Raw genomic sequence first — 23,683 nt, forward strand, 5'->3', positions numbered from 1 at the left:
AGAGGGATTCTCTATATTTTGAATCTAATTACCCTGTAAGGTATTTACCATCCAGATTTTACAGAGGTGATTCTTTTTACTGTTTCTTCTATTAAAATGTTTCTTTTCAAGAACTGAATGCTTTTTTCATTGTTCTAAGATCCAAGGGTTTGGGTCTGTAGTCACCTATGCAAATTGGTGAGGATTTTTACCAAACCTTCCCCAGGAAGTGGGGTGCAAGGGTTGGGAGGATTTTGGGGGGAAAGACGTTTCCAAACAACGTTTTCCCAATAAACCCAGATAAACGTTTGGTGGTGGCAGTGGAAGTCCAAGGGCAAAGGGTAAAATAGTTTGTACCTTGGGGAAGTTTTAACCTAAACTGGTAAAAGTAAGCTTAGGAGGTTTTCATGCAGGTCCCCACATCTGTACCCTAGAGTTCAGAGTGGGGAAGGAACCTTGACAAACATGAACAAGAAAGAGGAAGCAGCCTTATTCAAATGCAAAGGGATGTGGTGTAGAGGGTGGTGGTGATGGAACAGGAGCCAAAATAAAGAAAGGGACTGGAGCTGAGAAGCTTAGGGGCAGAAGGGTCTATAATCACTACAGCACGTTCCCCTCCCAAACCTGAAACTGATCCCAGGATTCCTGAGTCTCAACATCCCTGTGATCTCTAGAAAATAGCTGTGCATTCCCGTGGTAAAGTGTCTCTCTCATCCCCCCATCCTGAGTAACTCAGCTTTGCGGTGCCCACTGTTGCGTGGTGCCCCTGCTTGCTGCTCTGCTTGCTACCCCTTAATGCTGGCCCTGGCTTTTATATGAAGAAAAACAGTTGTTGCACAGGTGGGCCATGGAGTTTTTATAGCATGTGGGTGGGCTTCAGGAAGCAAAAGGTTGAGAACTCCCTGACATAGAAGATAACTGCCTACTATTGCCACTAGATAATTAGTTAGCTCAAGTGGAAGAACTCTGTGTTGAGGATCTAAGGGTCTGAACCCTGATGATGACCCATGTGGGGGGTCAGCAATATGGTCCCACATGATGGAATTTTCTTTTCTTTTCTTTCTTTTTTCTTTTTTTTCAGTTTGCCTTTTTGAAAAAATAGGAAATTACATTAAATATCCATTAAAAGGAAGTTAAGGTTGCAAAGACCAAGCCCTCAAAAGTTAGAAGATGCCAGTGCACAGGATGCACAGTGTTCAGGAAATGAATCAGAATTGTGTGGCATATAAGGCTGTTTTCTGTCGGACCCCTGTCCATGTGTATTGCTGAAGTTGGAAAGTTTATCGTGAAAGAGGCAGGGGATTGCAGGAAAAGAAAAGATAGTCTCATGTTTAAGGCAGTTGAATACCACCCTGGAGAACTGGATTCTCTCTGCTTCTGCCACAGATTCCCATGAGATGCTGGGCAAGTTACTTGTATCGAACTTTTCACAGGTAGGCAGTTGTTGCGTGTTGTTTTCTGGGTGTCCAGCATGAGGCACCGTTGGCCAGATTTGCAAAAGGACTGAGTGTTCAGAACTGCAACTGAAGTCAATGGGAATTGTGCTTTGAATGCATAAAGTGCTATAAAATGGTAAGTATTCTGAAAAATCAGCCTGTAGGTATCTCAATTTGGGTACTCAAAAATCTGTGTGCCTCAGTTCACAATCTGTAAAATGGAGATAAAACATCCCTATTGCACAGGACTTTTTAAAGATTCATTAATGTTTGTGAAGCGCTCAGATACTACAGTGACAAGTGTAATACAAAAGCTCAGGAGGAAATTAATTCTGTGTTCAGTGCAAGGTTAAATTGCATGCTATAAATAAGGCAGGGGCCACACACTGAATGATGAGGCTAAAATGAAATATTGAACAGCTGCTCATTCACCGAGCCATCCATCCTGTGCTCAGAATGAGGCAGAGGTTCTGTGGGAAAAAAATAGTATGTGATCACATAATTAAAGATTGTATTATAATGTGCATTCAGAAGGTGCAGGCAGCCTTAATTCTGGCATTTTCTAACTTTTGATGGCCTGACTTTACCACCTTCAAGTTCTTTTAACACAGGATTTTTTAATTAACATAATTAGCAGTAGCCATTACACAGGAAGAATTTTTTCCATCATCCAGGTAAAGGGCATATGACAAAAGAACTATAGAGTGTTCTCAAAGCTCATTTTGCATTGGGCTGCAAGTTTCTCAATCTGGACTGCTATCTTCCCCCATTTTATATTCACAAACTCTCTTCTCTCCTCTCTTCTTCTATGCAATAGTGTATGTCTGCGGCAGTGAGGGTCAGATGCTCAATCTCAACAAAGACCAACGTGGCTCCAGGGAGCACTGTAGTATCTTCTCTATGATCTTAGACTCCACCATCCTGAGGCTGTGTCCTATGTGGCAGCATACTGTGTTGACAGTTTATCTTATTCTTTTAAAAAAAAAAAGTATATTTAAAAGACTTACCTGTCCAATAATAAGAGGAACGACAACAGTCATAAACAGCTGTGAGAATATAGATGTAAAAGGCACAGAGGAGGATGATCCAAGCTACAAAATAAAAATACATTGTTAATATTGAACCTTTCCTTCACATCTGTTTTGAGCTCGGCAAAAGATCTGCAATATTTACTTATATCGACTGATGTCCTGATGTATAATTTTACTTATGTGTACACACCTACTTACACACACGTGTGTAACTGTTAAGCCCAATTAATATACGTGATGTTCCACAAGTTACAAAATTAAGGACAGTCTCTGCCAGAAGAGTCTATAGTCTAAAGCCCCAATTCTGCCAATATTTATCTACATACGAAAATTAATCTAGAATAAGGTAGGATATGAATTTAAAGTGGATTAACTATGCCTGAATAACTCCATGTGTAGATGCTCTTATTCATGAATAAGAGTGTCTTATTCCGTATTGGTTTAATCCACTTCCACAGTGGATTAGCCAATTCGGAAAAAGGCATTCTTATTTTGGAATGAAAACATCCACACATGGACTTAACCAGGAATAGCTACTCCGGAATAACTCTGTGTAACTCCCCAGTGTTTCCTTCTACACCAGCCTATTTGGATGTGGCACAGCGGCCCCTGCTGTGGCACATACTGGGTATGCATGAGCTCATGTGCTGCTGCTCCATCTGTGACCTCACATGGGACTGCAGTATCAGGGAGAATCTTGCCTGGACATTTTCCGAAGGAGAAATTTCATCCTTTTTGCACATGAACCTCTCAACCTCCAATTTTAAGCAAATGTGAACAGAGAGGTAGAGCCCTGGTTCCTTGCAGAAATTCCATTGCAGATTAACCAAAATCTCATCACACAATACACAGCCTCCAGGGTGGATTTGCTCTTCTAATGATCCCTGTAACAACTTTTGAAGCATTAAAAGGTTAATAAGTTTTCAAACCCTATTTTGACACTACTTTTGGGCTGGAGAGTTAAAAGCATTAACGACGGTATGTTCAAATAAGCTTTTTCAAGTGAAAATGAAGATTTTAAAACTTTAAAAGCAACCACAGAGAAGTAAATCAAAATGGGTGGTCAGGATTCCAGAACCCTTCACTTTGCTTCCTGAGGCTACAATACTTTTACAGTAACAACACTGTATTTGTGTGAAGGATTCACTGACTTATCTGAATGTTTGAACGTTTTATGTCAATTAGACGTAGTGTATAATCACATTCCAAGTCAAGAATCAAAAGATGTCTGACAATAGAAAATATTGCTGAAAAAGACAGCCATTTAGACACCAATATTCTTGCCATCTTTTCAAACTATTATTTCAAATGTAGCATTTCCAAGCACAGAATCTGCATTTGAAAGGAATCTCAAGGCTTCAGATTAAAAGCAGTTGTGGACTCATCAGCACAGATGTCAAGTTTTTTAAGAAAAGGAAATTGAATTATAGTGGGTGAGGGATGGGAGACGAAAAGGGAGCCATATCACAAACAAATATACCTATGAGAAACAAATTATTTTATACAAAGCAATGATCTTCCAAATCAGAGCTTTAAAAGTTCAGCTCTTTCATGACAAATGTGAATAACCACTTTGACACCCCCTGTTTTTGACGAGTGCATGCACCTGGCCCTGTCTTGTATCCTAGTGCCTTTTATTCATACATAGTTAGTTACAGTGCCAGCCTTCTCTCCCCCACTCAGGGTACTGCCGTTATTCCTTCCTCAAAGATAGATTCCTGGTTTCTTGTTTCCCTTACCCACTCTACAATGATGTCACTGGTGGCATTTTATCATTGTCAAGTCCCAGAAAAAAAGGTCTATAAGCTTAAAGACAACAGGCCAGATCCTCAGCTGGTGTAAACTATCACAGCTCCATTAAAGAGCTGGCCCTGAATCTATGCCCAGAGGATACAGAAGACAGGAGGAAGGAGGAATTTTCATTCATGCAAAATAAGTACACTTTTCAGCCCCTGATCAATGACACAATCTGGCCACTGATAAGTGAATCTCAGATGATTCAGATTCTGAGATGATGCTTAACTAAGCCTTATCAAAACTATCTGGACATACATAGTATGCAAAATTAGACTGAAAATCTCACAAGAACACGTTCCTTCTTGATCACCCGCACTTGCTGTTTCCAGATTTTACTGTACTTTGGGACTTATGGTCTCATCTATTAGCAGAGAGCTAAAATGAGCTAGATTGGGGAAAAAACGTGAAGTAAGGAGCTATTCAAACTTCTCCAAATCTTAAGTTAATGGTAGACGACTGGCTACTCTCCTTAACATCATAACCCCAACACCTAAGAATGAGCTGCCTTTTTTGTTTGTTTGAGAAAGCCAAATAGAAGGAACATTTCTTAAACAACTTTGGGAATAAAATAATACCAATCAGGTATTAATAGCTGTAAAAATGTGACTGGGTTTTCTTATCACTTATTTTCCATTTAACTTGTTACATAAATTGTGGAGATCAAGTTTAGCATTTAATCACATCTCATCACAAGTCTGTCTTTCAAAATATTGAAAAATTGATTTGCCAGTATATTTCATTTTAAAACAATAATTCTTTGCACAGGCATGTGATTTTTATTTAATGGATACCTTGTTTATATGTACTGAATAGCCTGTGTTCTTCTGGATATCTGTGTCTGAATATGGTGCTCATTAACGGCACAGGCTTATGAAGCACTAACTAGAATCAGACAAGGGGACCAGTTTGAGTAGTCCCTATTCACTTAAATAGTCCCATTGACTTAAACGGGATAACTCACAGGAGTAAGGAATGAACACATGAATAAGGGTTTGCAGGGTAAGGCCATATTGGGAGCAAGTTCCAGACGAGTTTCTCCACACAATCCTGTCACTGTGCAGTACTTAAACTTGACCTGCAATGCTCCTGCTACTCCAGCCCTAGACCTCTCAGCTCCAGAGACTGCCAATTTTAACAACACCTGCCAAATTATTTAGTGGGTTTGTTTATAGCAGAGTTCACAGGAGAGACACGGACTGAGCCTGAAGTGATAGGATATAATTAACTTTTTGTTGTATAAAGGAATCCTCCTCGCATGAAAATGAGAACACTCTGCACTTCCAATCCTATCCTAACTCCACATGACAGGTGGTCAATCTTCTTTTTTCTGGCTGCCAAGGCAGATATCACAGCTGGGGTGTCCTCCCCAAGGAAGAGGCTACACCCAGAACTGCCACAGACTCAGAAGAAACACCTCCTGCCAGTCGTACCAAATTACAATCCAGTGCCACATTTGCTGCCCGTATTGAGTCCACTTCAGAGGAACTCTGGGCTCTCTGCTCTACAGCATTTTCTTGTACTTAACATGTTTTTCCAGGCTGTGTCCTCAGACTCTACTAAGTACACTGTTAGCCAGCTTGAGCCTTCTCCCTTGCTGTGCACCCCGAGAATCTGTGCAAGCCTCACCAAAGATAATTAGGGTGGGGAAGGTGGTAAAAAGAAGAGATGACAGACTGGAAGGGTCATTGGCTTTTTGAGTTTGTGGTGCAATTTGCAGACTCCTGCAATATTTTGTGAGTTTTCTATTTAGAGGTAAATGTATTCTATCAGCCATAAAAACAATTTTAGTTTAATAGGCAGAAGACATCTTTAAAAGACTCTCCATGTGTTTTAAAGTGATATCTGGTATACAATTACAAAAGTAGAGACAAGTGGAATAGAAAGTCCTCCACAGAAATTGTACAGATATTAGATTCCTCTACCTTTGCAGATGTGCAATTATCTATATATGTGGTAGGGGATGGGAGGATTTGTATTGTTGTTTGGTCACTAAAAAAGAAGTATAATGTAAGGCAGTCAAAAGTTAGTCTGACACAAAGGCACACAGAGTTTGATGCAAAGCTCACTGAAGTCAATGGAAAGATTTCCACTGATCATTTCATTCCTCAGAGATTAAGAAGGAAATTAATCTGTATACAAAATAGATATTATAGACAAGGTAGTAAGAAGATGGTGCACTTTAAATCATTCAGATGAAATAATTGACCTGTAAACAGTTAATGCACTGTATCGTCTTCCTCACTCCCACAATCAACCTGTTGTCACACACCAGTGACATACATTAGCCACAACTTCCTTAACAACTTCTGTGTCTTCTCAGCTATTAGTATATTATTTAACAATTCATTCTTCAGTTGACCGGCAATCAGCCTTCACTTGTCAAGAACTCACAAAAAATGAATGTGTGTATGTTCTATGATACTGAAAAAGGGAAGCTATTTTACCAGGGAAATAAGGAAACAAAGTACAGTGCAAAGAAATCCAGGTTGTTTTTCCTGAAAATCTGAGAAATCCAGCATTTTGAGGAACAGTAGTTTCATTTAAAGACTGTTAACATAAAGCAAATGTTAAAAGATAATAAAACTTTAATATTTATGGCAACATGTAGTTTTACTCATGTTCCTTTTCAGTAGTCCTTTCCTCCAAGATGTTTAAACTGAAGTTTTCTCCCCTTGACTGAGCCGAGATTCTTTCACTAATACTATATTCTAATATTTGTAGTATCACTGTTCACAAGCACCCCATCAAAATGACTGATATAACATACAGAACATAGGAAAAAATCACTGAATAAATCAAGTAGAAGGAGCAAGCTGATTAGGAAGTAGAAAAGCTTCTACTTCAACACCTGTATCATGGTAATCACCTTTGATAGTATGGCAAATACAGAAGTAGTACATGACACTTGGAGTTTTGCTAAGTATATTTTCACAAACGTACATGAGTGTTGCAAGGGCTTTTTAACATTCCAGGTTTAAGTGGTTTTGCAGGCAAGCTTTGAAGACTGACGTACACAAGAATGTAAAATACACACTTAGCCCAACGTTTCTTTGGTGACTTCAGTAAAGATATATAGATTCATACATCTTTGTATTTGTTACTTTGTTATCCAACCAACCATACTTCCATAAATTAAAGAGAGTACCTAGCATCCGTTCATACACAATAGTGCTAATAATTTCAAGACCACGGCAGAGTTGTAATGTAATATCATAAAAAAGTGCAAAAAGTAAACAAAGTAAAATTTTGTTTTCATAAACATTCAAATGATTTGTTATATTGTGGTACCAAATACATTGTGATTAATCAGCTATGTTTTATTATGTCAGCACTACTGTAGCAAAGTAAAATCTCAGAGCGATATTGTTCTACCCCTGAATAGGGGCATAAGAGCAGGAGCAATATAAGGAGCTTCCAACCTCCTCAGCTGAGCATAACTGCAAGTCCATGTACTCGTCCAAGGGCAGGACCAGAGAGAATAGTGGTGCTAGCCATCCCAAGAGGGATGAGAGGAGGGGCAGAGCCATTTTCATATAGAACCTGGCACTTGTAGCACAACAGCTATGCTCTCCCTGCTCCCAGGGGAGCTCCAAGAGACTGTTTTCCTGAGGCATTCAGCTCTTCCCCCACCTGGGGCAGTGCTTACAAGGCACAGTCCAGCCCTTAAAAAAGATATAGACACAAATACAAACATACAGTACACATACTGTCTTAATGATGTTATATTTTAAGGAGACACAGGAGTGATGATGTAGTTAAAAGTGTTCCAGAGTGCTGTGCTTCTCTCTTTCAGATGAGACATAAAAACAATGGTGCTGACAACTTGAGGTTATTAAAGAGATCACAGCACTATTACCTTCACAGCATGATGTTACAATTTGTTTAACTGTCTTTTATTAACGTAAATGTGCCCAGAAGCTTTGGCAATGGCAGCATATTTTTAGAATTCAAATAATAAATGTTCACAAGAGTATAGGTGTTAGCCTTAGTGTTCCAGCCAAATTGTAAGCTGAGAGCTTGATTCCTGCACCCTTACTCGTGTTAAGTAGAATTGTACTCTGCAAGACAAAAAAAACCTGTTCAAGAAATACAATGCTAATCAACTTAAGTAGGGGTGCCACATTTGGGATTCAAGTAATTACATTCTGCTTACCTAAATTCTCTCTGTTGTTTCACTAGATATTGTTCATCACTTCCTAACATAAACTGTTCTTCATCGTTATTGTGTGCTATTAACATTTGCTCTGTTTCACCTGAGAGGAGGTGGCAGTTATTTCAGTATTCACAGCAAAGGATACAGCTTCTATAACCAGTCAGCAAAGGCATTGTAAGGCACTGTGCAATCCATTTAGATGAATACGGATTATTATAAATGTAGTATCATTACTGCTACTGGGAAAAGTACAGACATTAGTTGAAAACAGAGAACAAAGTAATAAGATAATTGTAAACATAAGGTACTGCTCCATACCCACATGATGGGACAAAGCCTGGGGAATTAAACTACCAACTCTCTAAATTCTACATTGTGACAATTATTCATCATTAGTAGAGAAATTCCCCCAAAAGGAGATTTCTTCTTGTCTATGTGAATTCTTAGCTTACTATTTTTCTGAATTTTTTTTTTAAAACAGCTTAAAAAACTGGCTCTTCAGTTTAAAAATCTTGATTACTGTACTGCCACTACTGGTTTCACTTAAATATCTAACCTGACACAAGGAGAGTAGGAACTTGTCGTGTGTGCTCTAGTATATAGGATCCCATATCCCTCTAATAAAATCTTGCAAAATGTTGCAAAGAAAGGAGAATGGCATATTCCCATGTTAACTTGCAACCAATGGGTCTCAGAGTGCTTTATGTTTAAACCCTTTTCTGCTCATCACATATATGAATGCAAATGTGTATTGTTTATGCTACACTGCCCCTTTATAACACGATCCTTGGGAATCCAACATCATAAGTGTTAAAAATAACAGTTATAATGAGGACAACAATACTGGGGTTTAATGCAGCTGGAAGCCAAGGTTCTATAGCTTCCTATTACAGTGATAATCAGTGATGCTTATGACGGTTGCTATCCTTTAAAATCTAACAAAGGGTACCTACAAAGATAAAGTCTGCTAACTGAGGGTACAATATATGAGGTTTCATAAAATCAGTCTTCAAATCTCAGACCATTTTGCTAAATAAGCTTTATATAATAAGTTTGGTAGTAGAAGTATTCTCTTCAGAAATGTGACTGAATCTTATATTTAACACCATTCATTTAGGGAAATAAATTATTTGCAGGAAATATATAATTTATAACAAGCTTTCACTCTTCTTCCATTTGTCTACTTCAACATGTCTTTAACAACTTTGTTAAAACAACTCATGTTTACATTAACAGACATTTACAAACAAAGGAAGCAGTTCAAAACATTATATACTGTCAGAAATTAACATGGGGCACAAAGAGGGAAAAATTTAAACTGTGACCATCTAGGGCCAAGCTATCTAAAGAACAAGTTAATAAATAATAATTTAAGTGTATTCTGGTAGCACTCAGAAAGCGTTAGGCACTGTTTACACATACAGGCCTTGCCTTAAGAGCTTATGGTAGTCTTATAAATATTATTACTATAATATAGTATTCTAATGATAGTATTATTACTCTGTTGGAGCATGGCCATTGCTTTATTAACACTAGCGAGCATCATAGGCCTGATCCAAAGCCCACTGAAGTGCTTTTGAAAACCATTCAGTGTCCATTGAAATCAACATAAATACAACCAGTGTTGGCTTAACTCCAACGAGAGTTTTACCTTGGTGCTGAGTGTTTTTGAAAATTCCATCCAACACGAATAGAGTATCAAAGGACAAATCATCCCTTGTCACACACTAGACTTTTATACATCAATAAATCCCACAGAATCATGGCTCAAGTTTTGAACACTGTGATAATGAAAGAATCTGCAGCTTTTGCAGATTTTAGTCCACACATTTTGTTTAGAGCTTTGTTAAGAAGTGACAACTTCTTTTTCTTCACGAGAGCAAACTGCTCAGAGTGCTACAAATAGTAGTACGGTGAATAATAAACAGTTAAGTGGCACAGTGTTACACTAGTAACTTCAGCACTGATTGGAAGCACACATGCCTATTCTCTGGCTCCTATTTCTTCTTGAACATTAGAGACTTTTACAACTTGCTACAAGATGAAATAGAAGATGAGATACAAGATGAAAAACGTTACGGCTGACTACTAGCTGGCTGGAGTATTTTGTTACCTAATCTTTTATTTGCCCATAAAGAGATGTCACTGACATAAATCAAGACTTTATCTTGTTTCAAAAGTTGTACGATTGAAAAATTAAATAAATTTCAGGTTTTACGAAAAATGCGCCTTCCCCCAGGCTCCGTTTCAAAAACATCCTATCTCAGTTGGGGTACAAGACATCACTTAGAAAGTGAAAAAGATGCTCATGTTCAAGGTAATAAAACCAAAAGTTTTGTCTTTTTAAAATGGGATTTTGGTCTTGTAACTCCACCCCTCTGGAAGAATTACCATCTATCAGGGAGAGCAGAAGAGGGGCAGACAGCGAGGAGAGTAGTAGCAGACCATCCGGAAGCAGTTCCTTCCCTCTTCCTTATAAGGAAGTCATATTAGCTCTGTCTGTGAACAGGTGTCTTTCATAACCTACACTAAAACACAGTTTACACACCGTGAGTCCATACTTACAACCCTTTCCGGGGGTTTGATTGTCATAATACAGAAATTAACAGTAAGACAACAAAGTTCAACTTAAACCTTCGTGACAGGCTTGGCCGCTTCTCAGGACTTCTCAGCCCATACCCTATATCTCCTCTCCCCAGAGAGCAACATACCTCAGTGGTTCCATGAAACCCATGTATCCTGTTGCCAGCAGGATCAACACCTGCTAAATGATATTAGATATTTCAGGGAAACACTGCCAGCCTGTTACAGGGTCACTCACTGTGTAATGACGAATAAACATCACTTGCAACCAGATCTCTGTCTGCTTCCATGAACTGTAAGTAACCAAGACCCTGACGGATGACCAACGACTGAGTAAGACTTGAACAAACAAGAGTCAACAAGGTTCTTGTTAGTGGCACCCAATGGCTTCAGTAATTTGTCATCCCCTTTCCAATCTCTCACACACCTCTAACACAAAAATACCCATAGGTTTTAGTTGCCCAAATGTAAGACTGCATTTACCTGGCCAAACATTTTGGCTCATTATGATCCCATGCTACCCCAGCACATGCTATAAGATAGCTCTCCTACTGGGGTAGGCATTTTGTCATTGCAAACATGTGTGTTTGGCTCAGCTTGTCTGATAGCATATGCTTTTGTGATACTGTCAGATGAGCAGGCTCACACCCCCTTATAAAAGGAAGCAGTGGGTACTGTGTTTGCTGTGACACATTTTTATTTATTACCAGTTTGGAAGAAGTCTGTCCCAAATACTGACCACAACTCCTTTTGAGTATCAAAACAATGTAAAAATCAATGAAACTTCTGGTTTACAGTATATTTTTTAATAAGTGGTAAGTTACTTTAAAAAAAGGGATTGGAATCTTAATATCAAAATACTCACAAAAAGCAGCAGTAGAAGTGGAGTTATAATGATACCCTGGAAGAAATAAAAGAATGTTTTATTAGCCAGGAAAGCAGAATCTTCTCTTTGTCATCTTAAACCCTGATGCATGGAAATACATAGATTTTGTTAAATTAAAGCAAGGCTAAATGATAACGAAAGGAAACGTTTAGCTTCATTCTTTACTGTACAGATTCTTTAGCATCTGTATAGGAATAATTTCTACTTACTGTAGCTAGAAGTTTAAATAATATTCCTTAGACCCAGCTTTCTTCTTTTTAGACTGAAGACTTCCTTTCTCAAACTATACACAATATAGAAGTTCAGACTAGTATCTTGTGAAGATTTCCCCACCAATATGTTGTACTCTCACTTGGTTAAGATGCCCCTCCCGTCGGGGAGACAGGTGGTTCAGTCCCACACTGCCTAATTCATGGTCCTCTCTTGAGCAAAAGCTCCATCAGCTGTGATGAATTAGGTGTCCTGATTTTATAATGTAAACTAATATCCCCTAGGAAATGAGCTGAGATCTCAAAACTCATTTCACTTGATTAGACTCCATGTCTCAATGGAGAAAGGCAAGTCTTTCATCTAATTTAGTCACACAGGACCACCTCAGCTCTCCACATCCCCCAGGCAGAGAAGGCAAAAGATTTGTTTTCTTCACTGACAGGGAACAGGTTTAAGGCTCATGACTGGACAAAATACAAGATTTTAAGTTTCATGAAAGAAAATCTTAAAATGAATTGTTTGGGTTGGGAGTTAACATAGCATGCTTCACTTTCATTGCTGCAAGTGGTATGTCTCCCTAACCCCTCCATCATACTTCAATATTGTCTCAAGATTTAATAAAAGCAGTTTGTCATTTAATGCATATTCATTCACAAGTCCCACTTCGAACTTCTTTTGTAAACAAAGATTATTTTTCTTCCTAGTATTTATCAGATACCATTATTCCATTAATGAGACCCACTCACAAACTCAATATATTTTCCAAGGGCAAGATGCCAACCCACTTATACAAATCTAGAATGATAATTTCCCCACATATTCTTGGTTTCAACCAAGTGAAAAATACAAGTTAAAAGCAGTGCTCCCTTTTTGGTAATTTTTTTGTTGTTGTCATAATACAGCTTTACTCTGGCTCTTCAAAGCTGTTAAAATCCAATATAAAACTCTCTCTTTATCTGATGTATTTGTATTATAGCAGCATCAACAGGCCCCAAGCAGGAGAAACTATTGAACCAGACACTTATGAACAAACAGGAAGACACGGTTCTTGCTCTGAAGTGCCTTCTTTAAAACAAGATGCAACAAGTGAGAAACAGGAGGGGACAAAGGACAAGGAAAAGAGGAATAAGAACAGAAGGTAACAGGCTAGCTGCACCAACTTGAAAGTTACACATTATTTTAAAGTATTTCTTGAAATAAATAAATGATATATCCTGTCTTTGATGGCTTCTCAATCTAGCCATCATTTGTCAGCTGACTTGTTGTGCATGTCCCAGCAGACGTGGATCCTGGAAGGACAGCAAGCAATGGCTTTAAGGATTACTCCAGGGGTGGTGTTCCCTGTGTGAGGAGCAGCATGGAAGAAAATGCAGCAATGTTTGTTGGAAAAGTAGACACATGGGTGTTCAAGGACGGCAAAATTTGGGTGCAGGAAGCAGCAGGCGGGGGTTGTGGGATGTAATAAGAGCTGAGCAGTTATTATGCAAAGTAGTTGCTACAACACCTGAAATGATGGCCTATTGAGAACAACTTTATAGAGAGAATGTAATGCAGTCATTCCAGTATAATGTGCCACATAACACACTCTTAGAGTTTTATTAGACACTGTTGAGTATGTGGGGCTAGATCCCCCTCTTCCCCTCCTGTGCATAAGAAATACTTCGCACTGCCAAGTACCTGAAACTTCCCCTGGCATAAAGGAATCCCCAGATGGTATAAAGCTAGCATAGCTGGCTCTATGATGCCCACTTCTAGACCCAAGCACAGGGGGATTGTCAGGGGTGGAGGTGATGTACCCAAAACGATTCTCCCGTTAGAACAGTCTACTGGTGTAACAAGGTTACTCTAAGGTGCTGAATTAGGGCCTGGCCAGCCCTAAAATTTGGGGAGCAGAAAGGTGGCTTGTATGACTGCATGGTGAGGGGGTTCCATGACATCCCTCATCCTGGGCAGCCTGTGACACATACAGAAGGCTTGCGATGGAGCAGTGCAATGACTGCTCTGTCCATGTGCCTGGGGTTGTACATCATCCCAAAGACAGCAGGGAGGTGGAGGGGCCACATCCCCGCTCCTGCAACAGCCTGCAAATTTGACTAACTCCTCACAATGCGTGGAGGCGCTGGTTCAGGACCATGTATAAGCTTTGGGCACATCACCTCCCACCCCCGAGAAGCCCCCCGTGCTTGGGTCCAGAAAAGGGTATTACAGAGCCAGGTCTGCTGGGTTTATACCACTTGGGGATTCCCTTTTGCCAAGAGAAATCTCATTTAGGAAGAATGTAAAGAGAGGTTAAATTACTGTCCTTCTGGTGAGTCTGGGTTGCGGTGGTCCCTTCCTTTTCACTTACTCAACTATGCTCTTCAGGACAGGGCCTGTGTCTTCCTATGGGTTTGCACAACACCTAGTATAATGGGGTCCTGATAGTGATTAGTTCCTTTGGGTGCTACCACACTACTACTGCTGCTGCTGCTAATTCTAAACAGGCCCAATATAAAGAAAAATTTTATAATAACGTAAAGGTGGACGTGGAGTTGAAATATCCCTGTACAGGTCAGATTCCTGACTGCTTTGTTAAAAAAACTGGCTCCCAAAATGTAATTCTAGCAATTCTTAGGATAAGTTTTATGACCAGCCCTGGTGATCTTAATAAACTCAGAAATGAGGTACATGTGGTCTCTACACAATCATTATTTATACGGTCAAATTCTGCCCTCAGTTTTATACAATCAATACACAAGGAAGTTCAGAGGAGCCACCCACAATTATCTTAGGGGATGACTGGCCCATATTTAAGAAGAAAATAGTTATTTGATGTTAACATTTTACTTAGATAAATAGTATCAGTTCCAGCACACGCAAAGATTTAAATTAAAACTTCAAGCCGTATCTCTTTTCATTAAGCAGCTCTCCTTAAAAGTATTCATAACCCAACAGTATGATATTTCAGAATCCATAGATATCACAGAATGCAAAATTAATGTGTACCAATATACAAAGGTTTAGGAGATAAAACCAAAACATTGGTTCATTCTAGAATAAGCAATTCAAAGAACAATAGGAAAATGATAGCTATTCAGGACTATCCAATTTATATGTTACTCTACTGAAATGCTACTAGGCTGAATCAGAGATAGAAGTACTCTAAGTACAGGATGTGAACTATAATCTTACATTGCTGCAGCAACAGTTACTGAATGCCACAAAAGAAACTAAAAAGGGAAATCTCTCCTTTCTAGTCCATTGCACACAAACACTACCAGGAAGAAAAACCTAAATTTGACTACTCTTTTTCCTACCTCACTTTCTGAGCAAGTGCTGTCAAGCACATAGTGAATGGAGATAAACAGGTTGTAGATTAGCACTTCCAGCAGAAGCTGAGCATCTGCCCTTGTGGATGCAAGGTCATTACACAGTTTTAGCATCCTCAAAATTAGGGTGGAATGTTAAGCTCTCTCTGTGCAGCCCATAATGGAATCTAAGTTGTAAAGTGACTGCCATTTGCTATCTGCAGAAAAACTTTCAAGAAATCCATTTACACCTCTGATGTGAAAGACTGACTGAATATATTTCAATGATTTTAGTGGGAAGGCTGGGGGGAGGGAATCACAGCCTGACCTGAAACACTGATATAAAGTACGATTCTGCATAGAATCAGTCACATTAGAAACTTGTAAATGCACTTCTCTTTACAGTAAGGATCACAAAATATGTCACAGTTAAGAGTGCTATTTATATTTTAATTTTTTTAAAACAGAAAACAGGTACAGAGAGATGCATTTTACCATATTTCCATTGCAAAGAAAATGTTCAAAAAGAGATCACATTGGTTTTCCAATTTTGTTTCCTACAGTATAGCACTACCCCATCTTGGTTACTGGAAGAGGTTTTCTTCTCTGACAAAACATGTACCCTCAATACATGTAATCAGCTACAAAACTGGATAGCAAAAAGCGTAAAGAATTTTACAGCCATGATGGCTAATCATTAGGAAACAGGTGATGTTAATGGATGTATAAGACAGGCCAGGCTAAAGAGAGGCACCTGGTGGAAGAGGTGTATTGCATTATTGTAGTGAGGCAATGAGTCAGGCAGACTTTCTTTATACCTCTTAGCCCACAAATTTTACTTCTTCACCATCATTACAGCCACTCAGCGACACCTGTATGTGGGGACTATCAATCAATGAGCATAGTCTTTAATTTGTCTTCAGAAACAGCACTGGAAAGAACAAAAAGTTATTGGTAATCAAAGCTCTGATCCAGGAAAGCACTCAAGTATGGGTGTAGCCCCACTGACTTCAGTGGGTCTACTCATGCTTAAAGTTAAGCACCTGCTTAAGTGCTTTGTTGGGATGAGGTATAACAGGATTAAAAATGTAAATGTCTTGTCTCGACCACAGCGTCATTTTATTCAATGTACAGTACTGTTGAATGGTCAGTATTTCTATTAGTATAGAGTAGGTTAATGAAAACAGCTCCATGTGGGAGCCAACTTTGTTGGCAATCTCAGCAGAGACCAACTGAAAGAGCTTGGAAACTGAATTACTCCATCCTCACCCTTCTACAATATGCTTACAGGTCTGGGTTAAGGAATACATTTGTTGGTCAAGGCAATATGGGAAAGCCAGCAATGAATTCCTCAATCCACAGAATATTGATAGAAACTCTAGGTGCAATCTGGCACTGTTTAAGGCAATTTATTACACCTTGCCACCAAAAGAAAACAAAGAACAGGCCCTTGTATTTATTTATTTGGTTTTCTACAGTTTTTAAAAAGGACAATATCCAAGGCTCTAAGCATTCATGACACACACTAACACCTTCCGCAAAAATTAATAATAGCACAGCAGCCTTAGTCTCAAAAACAAAAGAGCCCCCTCACACACATGAAACACTGAATTCCTCCCTCGCACACAGATCTAACCCCTATCAAACCTCATCCTCCACAGAAGCCAGAGCAAATAAATACACCTCACTGGGTGTCCTGAAGGTCGGCAGGCCAGGGCTGGAACTTCTTCATGGAGAACAATCTACCACCTGCTCCTGTCTTAAAACAAGGGGTATTCAACTTGAGCTCCTCCACTGATCACACTGCAATGCTATGGGATAGGGAAAAAAGATGGTGTGATCACCACTTAAATTCCATATGGAAACCAATATGCAGCTAGTGCAGAACATGAAGCACCAGTGACATGCATTGCCACTGTAAAGCACCACAAGGGGAGTGAGTTAAGATTGTGTAGGCCACTGTAAATCTGGCATTTTCTAATTTTTGAGTGTTAAATCACTTTTGAAAATGGTTTCAAACATGTTAGTGAAATCATTTGTAAAAACCGTTTAATACACTTATATGTGGAACGGTAGCATCAGAAGTATGTTTGAGACTACCCTTCTTCTGCGGATCAAACACAACTCTAACACTGTTTAAAATTTGTGCAGCATAGATACAAATATTCTGTCCATTGTTCCAAACCATAATTTAAATATAACAACAGGGACGGGATTTTGGTATACTGAACCAGGTCACCAACTTCTACATTAGCATTTAAATGTTTCCCCCTTTCAATCAACATGCTAATTTTTTCTGCTGTATCATTTCATAGATTAAAATCAGAATAGCTCTTTCTGATGTCTCCATTGCATCAGTCATTGCTCCCCCTTTGTAACTTCAAAGAGCCCATGCTTTTTCCTCCCTGTACATCTCTGCATTTGATGCATAATCACCTTTATTTTCCTTCTTTGTTTTCCAAGTTTATTATTTTCAATATTTTCCCGAGTTACATACTAAAAGCTTTTAACATTCCCCTTCCACACATCATTTTTTCATCAGCTATTTAAAAGGAATGTGTTTGTTGATTTTAAAAACAATCAGTTTTGTTTTGGGAGTTAAGGGTAAACCATTTAACTTATTTGCATATCATATTGTTTTATTCCAAAAGATTATTATGAACAAAGGGAGAAATAAAAGCTTTATGAACTGACAACTTTTAGGGCACTAAGTTGATCCAACTCCTCCACAATTAATATATCAGAACGTGAATACATGTGTGAATTGAATGTTATGCCCTTTTAAAAAATTAATATGCATGTAGTTTTCTGCAAAGACTACAGCGATAAACACATACTACATATTATCAGGACGACAAATTGAAAACAAATCTACAGATAACGTAACTATACATTTTCCTAAATCAATTATAAATAGCAAGTATGACATAGGAAACGGCAACTTTCCAAAGAGACCGATGTTTGGATTTTAATGACTGAAATGTAAAATTAGAGATGCAATCCTGAGACAGCCATCACTTTATTAGAGGGGACGTAATCTGCCAGGTTTAATTTCAGGCTGTGGGATTATGCCCTGGGCATGCAATCCCAATCAGATGTTGCACAATTTTCATCCTCCAGGACAGCACATTGTGCTCTCCTCTGGGGAGGGAAGAGGATCATTAACATAACTATTCACATTAGATGCTAAAAGCACTACTAGCATTAGATGGCAGACACTGGTAGTGCTTCTATCATTTAATGACAGTAACTAGTTTTAGACACTAGGAATTATTTCTCCCACCAATTACATACATGAAGCCCAACTGCAGCCACCAGGGTTGCGTGAGAGAAGTAAAGATTTGGCCCAGAAGTGCTGCCAGCATCAACAAGATGCCCTTGAAAGCATAATATGAGAAAGAAAAAATACTGTCAGTAGTCAAAGTTTACACTGATCAAGGGTTTGGTTTCCACCAGTAAAGCCAGAAAAAAGATACAGTTTTCCTAAAATGAATTTGAAGAGAAAGGTTTTAGTATGATAGACCTGCAATGTGAGAATATAAACTGAGCATATTAGAAATTTAAAACACAATGTGCCCAGTTTCCCAGCAGAGGGCATCATCTACACTCTCAAAATCCTCTTCCTTACTTGTACAAAAAAAAAAAAGGAGTACTTGTGGCACCTAGAGACTAACAAATTTATTTGAGCATAAGCTTTTGTGAGCTACAGCTCACTTCATCGGATGCATCCGATGAAGTGAGCTGTAGCTCATGAAAGCTTTTGCTCAAATAAATTTGTTAGTCTTTAAGGTACCACAAGTACTCCTTTTCTTTTTGCGAATACAGACTAACACGGCTGCTACTCTGAAACCTTACTTGTACAGTAATAGTTTAAAACACACACCAGTAAGAAGCCTGAAGTTGAAAAATAAAGATGGAGTATCAATTTCTGTATATTTCTGAAGCTTATATTTCAATAGTGTTCTCCCACAGTCAGAATGAAACACACAAAATGAAATGCCCCAAATCTGAGTAAGAAGGGGCAGTTTCTAAGCATGAAATGGACATCATCAGTTAATATTCGAGACTGAATTTCAGAGTTAGATTGTTATAATAAAACAATGTAGGTCTGAAATTCAAGATCTAATATTACCAGATAACATAACATTGAGTTTGAGAATTCCAGTTTAAAAAAGAAGAGGACAAAATGTTATGCTTCAGGCAGCATGAGTATCAAGAGAGTGATTGATAGAGGCACCAATCCTATGCTGTGATGGAGCCATTTTACACAGTTCTGCTAGTTCAAAGCTTCTTAAAGCCAGCATATCCATTATAGGTGGATTTTCCAGCAAAGTACAGCCAGCATAACAGTTCCTACAGCCAGTCTATGGGGTGTTGCCACAGGAAAGAGGTCCTGGTTACGTTTCCCCTGCACTTTGGCTATCACTTGTTGCCACAGTGGCCCCTTGGTTCCACGGGCAGCCAGCATAAATTCGAGCATCCTTCACAAAAACAGATGGACCAGGACTGGGGCCACACCGTATATACAAACCTGCATGCATCCCTTCACTGGTTCTCCCTTGAACACCACATTCAACTTTAAATTTCTTGTCTTCACCTTCAATGCACTATACAACTCTGCCAGGCCTACATCTCTGGTGGTCTCCTATCACACCCTTTCCTGTGCTCTGCCAACGGTACCAGCTTCAACACCAGTTTCGTTTCCTCCTCCTGCTTCCTTCTCTGTGACTATTTTTCCTGTTCCCCCCGTACCCAGTCAGTCCTCAGTGCCAGCTCTCAACAAACCCTGTTCTTATTCAAACACATTTTCTTGTGCAGTGCCCATACGGAATGAGATTATTATAATTATATATGGCTAGTTTAGAAACTGTATTTATGTACCACCAATCTCTGGAGTACAGTACATAGATATTCATTACGGATGAGAAAGAAAGAAACCTCTCAGTTATTCCATTGGGGCACTGCACAGGTGCAGGGGTCCACCCATGCAAAGCAGCTTGCAGGATTAGGGGTCTTTGACTATAAATTCAAGTACTGTCTGTTTCTGTGTATTGTGTTCAAGTATTTAAATAATGTATAACAACAATAAACAAAATACATTTCAAAAGATATTGCCGTAAACTACATGTACAGTGCTACCTAGGAAGCTTTAGATCTATTTTCACCATTGCTTTACAATGTAGAAAACTAAGATGAATAGTTACATTTTTATATATTTTAGAAGAAAAGCTTTTACTCCATTTTTTTAAAAAAAATCCTCTTTAGTGCAGAAGAAAATTACGAACAATCTAAAACTCTGCTTTACTTGGAAATGTCCTGTATCACCGAATAAACCCTATTTTAAATTAATATCAGCAATACGTTAAAACCAAAATGCAATTCTTAGCACCTTAATGACAAAATAATGTTAACATGAAACGATGGTACACTAGGTGGTGCTGTGGGACCTTCTAGAACAACCAGTTCCTCCTAAGAGAAGTTTTGTGCTGTTAAATTAGCTTGATTGTTGATTCGATATTTTGAAATTTATATAAAACAGGGTTAAGTCACTTCCAAGAGGTAACAAAAGCAACACAGGAATGAAAAAGATACTCTGAAAAAAAATGTTGGCAGAGATTCCTTTTCTGCTAAAGGAAATTTAACCCTCTTCCAGAATGCTCTCATCTTTCCCTCCCAAATGATAGTAAACAGCATTCTTAATCTAATTATCACTGTAATTCAATCTCCATAACCATTTAAATTATAATTCACACATATGAAACCTTTGCTTATTAGCTGTGCTTAACTATAATGAAGGTTATCAACCGGGTACCAATGAAAAAGATTTTAGCAAATTAAAGTTGTACAGTAATTTAACTTTCACTGGTGTGATAATTAGTGTGGGTATGTTTGTAAAATAAAAAACAAAAAACCTCAAAACAATTACCCCTCTTACACCCACATCTCAGAGAAAAGGTTTGTGAAAAATCATTCAACTACAAAGGAAGCAATAAGCATAATCCCATAACTGAATCTGTTTATTTCTTTGTGAAACCTGCTCTTTATGAATGAAAAACGGTTCTAGTATTAATCCATTCAGAAAATGTCATCAATATATTAACCAAAGCACAGTTAATTCTGTTCATCCTATTATCAAGATATATTATATTCAGACACAAAAAATCCTGTTTTCCTAAAGTCAAGGATCTTAATTATGCTAAGAATGAAACACTCCACAACCCTGTGTGTGTGGCAGAAAATAAGCTTTATTCAGATTATGGATGGAAAAGTATCATGTTACTAGAAGAACTGAAAACCTTCATTCACCAGTCACTGAGACAGGACACTATCTTAGCATTGCAAATGTCACTCGATTATTTATTATCCAGAGACATAATTACTCTCACATTCACAAACTGGAGCCCAATGTATACATGCCATTGGATAAATCACTGAAACAGAGAATTTATAATTGTATGGTTACAGACTAGACCATGTGTGTCAGTTTTCTCAGGAAAAACTCTCTGAAACCAGACTAGCACCAATGATAGCTCAAAGTAGAATACCATTAAGGAGGGGCTCACTGCAAGCTGAACCCATTGGAGTTGATGGCACTCAGCACCTTTCAGGATCATGCCCGAAGTTTGCTAGAAAGTTAAGCCAATGCTAATTAGTTTGTGAGTGCTCGGTCCTTTTTGAGCTCACCCACATCATCATCTTCTGCTCCACTAAGTGCTCTAAACTGCGTAACAAAACGTATGTCAAAACTCACTTGTTTGTTTTCCAGAATCTCCTATGAGAAGGAGTTATGATTTCCTTTCATAACTGGACAATTCACAGATTTGGAAACCCCTCGCCCCGTGTCAAAAAAACAACCCCTCAGTATGGTAATCCATATTGCTTGTGCTCCGTGCTGCCTGCCAGGCCCCAAGTCATCAATAATGAATAGAAATGTACAGCTACAGCAGTAGCCTGTGTCATGGGCTTGTCAGGGATTTCTGAAAAGGAACAAAAACACAGGTTTGCCATTTGACTGTATCTTCTTTAGCAAACACAAGACAGAAAAAAAAACAAAGGGGAAATTTGGAAAGGGAAAATATGATTAACCCTTTAAGAACTAGGAACTTTCCTCACAAACAAAACTTCTTTGCCGGAATTGCAACCAATACTCTACTAACTGTGGAATAGGCCTGGGAATCTAATAATAATAGTGTTCATTTTGAGGGGGAAAGATCAGTGTAGTTTTAAGACAATGAAAATATAAAGAGCGGTACACAAGTGCATCACGGTTTATATGCAATCTCTTACATGGAGAAAATAAATACAAATTTCTTTCCCCAGAAAATCTAACAAACTCAGTCTTTAAAATAAAATCTTTTCTAAAGTAGAACCTTACTGTGTGTGAAAATACATAAAGCAATGAAAAGCAACAGTGTTATTAACTGTGAGTTGCAAGCCACTGTTTAAAAATAGATTTGGCCATTTTATCTCTTGTATTTCTTTCCAATTTTCCTAAACACATTTCCATAGATGCTGTGACTGTAGCATTATGAGAGTGATTATCTCATATTTTACAAACAGAACACACCAGCTGGTACACTACCAGTCTATCCCCCTGGGAGGGTGAGCGGTGGATAACAAAATTTCTACAGCAGGCACACAAACTAAATTTATTGAAATCCCAATGCAAAGCCAAACCTTTGTTGCTTTCTGCATCTGAGTAAATTCCAGAAGAGGTCTCTCACTATGTTTTCATAATGTTAACCGTAGAAGTCCCTGAGTTACTGTACTAGGTGGGTAAACAGTCTCTATTTCCTGAGAGATGCTAAACGAGGTTTAAGAAGCTACAAAATAGCTCTGGTTTCAAAGAGCTTGAAAGTAGTCTATTTTTGAACGGAATGAAAGTATAGAAACACCTACTTTAAAGTCATGTAACTGTGCATGAAGTACAATATATTTCACTTCAAATTATGCTGCCATGCTATGCTTTCTAGGTGAAAACATGAAATGAAAACATTTGGTTTAGGAACAACTGGGTAAAATTCTCATGCAGCAGCTAAGTACATTTTCAGTAGCCTAATCACCGTGCTGGCCTAATGCCATCGTGTGTTGCCTTTTGTATTCCTGGTTAATTTAAGATATATTATTCAGCTAAATTCTGTTTCGAATCAAGCAGACAAGTGTTGCTAATGATTTTGGGTAAGAGAAAGGGAAGAAAACTTAGTTTCCTTATATCATACATTAAAACAACTAACATAAAAAAGCATGAATTAGAGACTATGGCATGCATATTAAAGCAAGCACCCTCCTTCCCAAAATATGATTTTATTTAAATTAATTCG

General features: G+C 38.4%; 1 protein-coding gene across 3 annotated transcripts in view; it reads right to left on the minus strand.

Moving 5' to 3' along the window:
* The window catches only part of SLC10A7 (solute carrier family 10 member 7), a 195,353-nt gene that overhangs the window by 45,900 nt on the left and 125,770 nt on the right, over positions 1–23,683 (minus strand). For 2 of the 3 annotated variants that reach the window (XM_048846950.2, XM_048846951.2), the window contains 2 exons: positions 11,845–11,880; positions 2,423–2,506 (listed from right to left, as the gene is read on the minus strand). In XM_048846950.2, the coding sequence (XP_048702907.1) occupies positions 2,423–2,506; positions 11,845–11,880 (120 nt within the window). The remainder of the gene's footprint in view (positions 1–2,422; positions 2,507–11,844; positions 11,881–23,683) is intronic. The other variant, XM_048846952.2, reaches the window with a different exon arrangement.

The sequence above is a fragment of the Caretta caretta genome, chromosome 4 (genome assembly GCF_965140235.1).
Source record: "Caretta caretta isolate rCarCar2 chromosome 4, rCarCar1.hap1, whole genome shotgun sequence".
Lineage (NCBI taxonomy): Eukaryota > Metazoa > Chordata > Testudines > Cheloniidae > Caretta > Caretta caretta.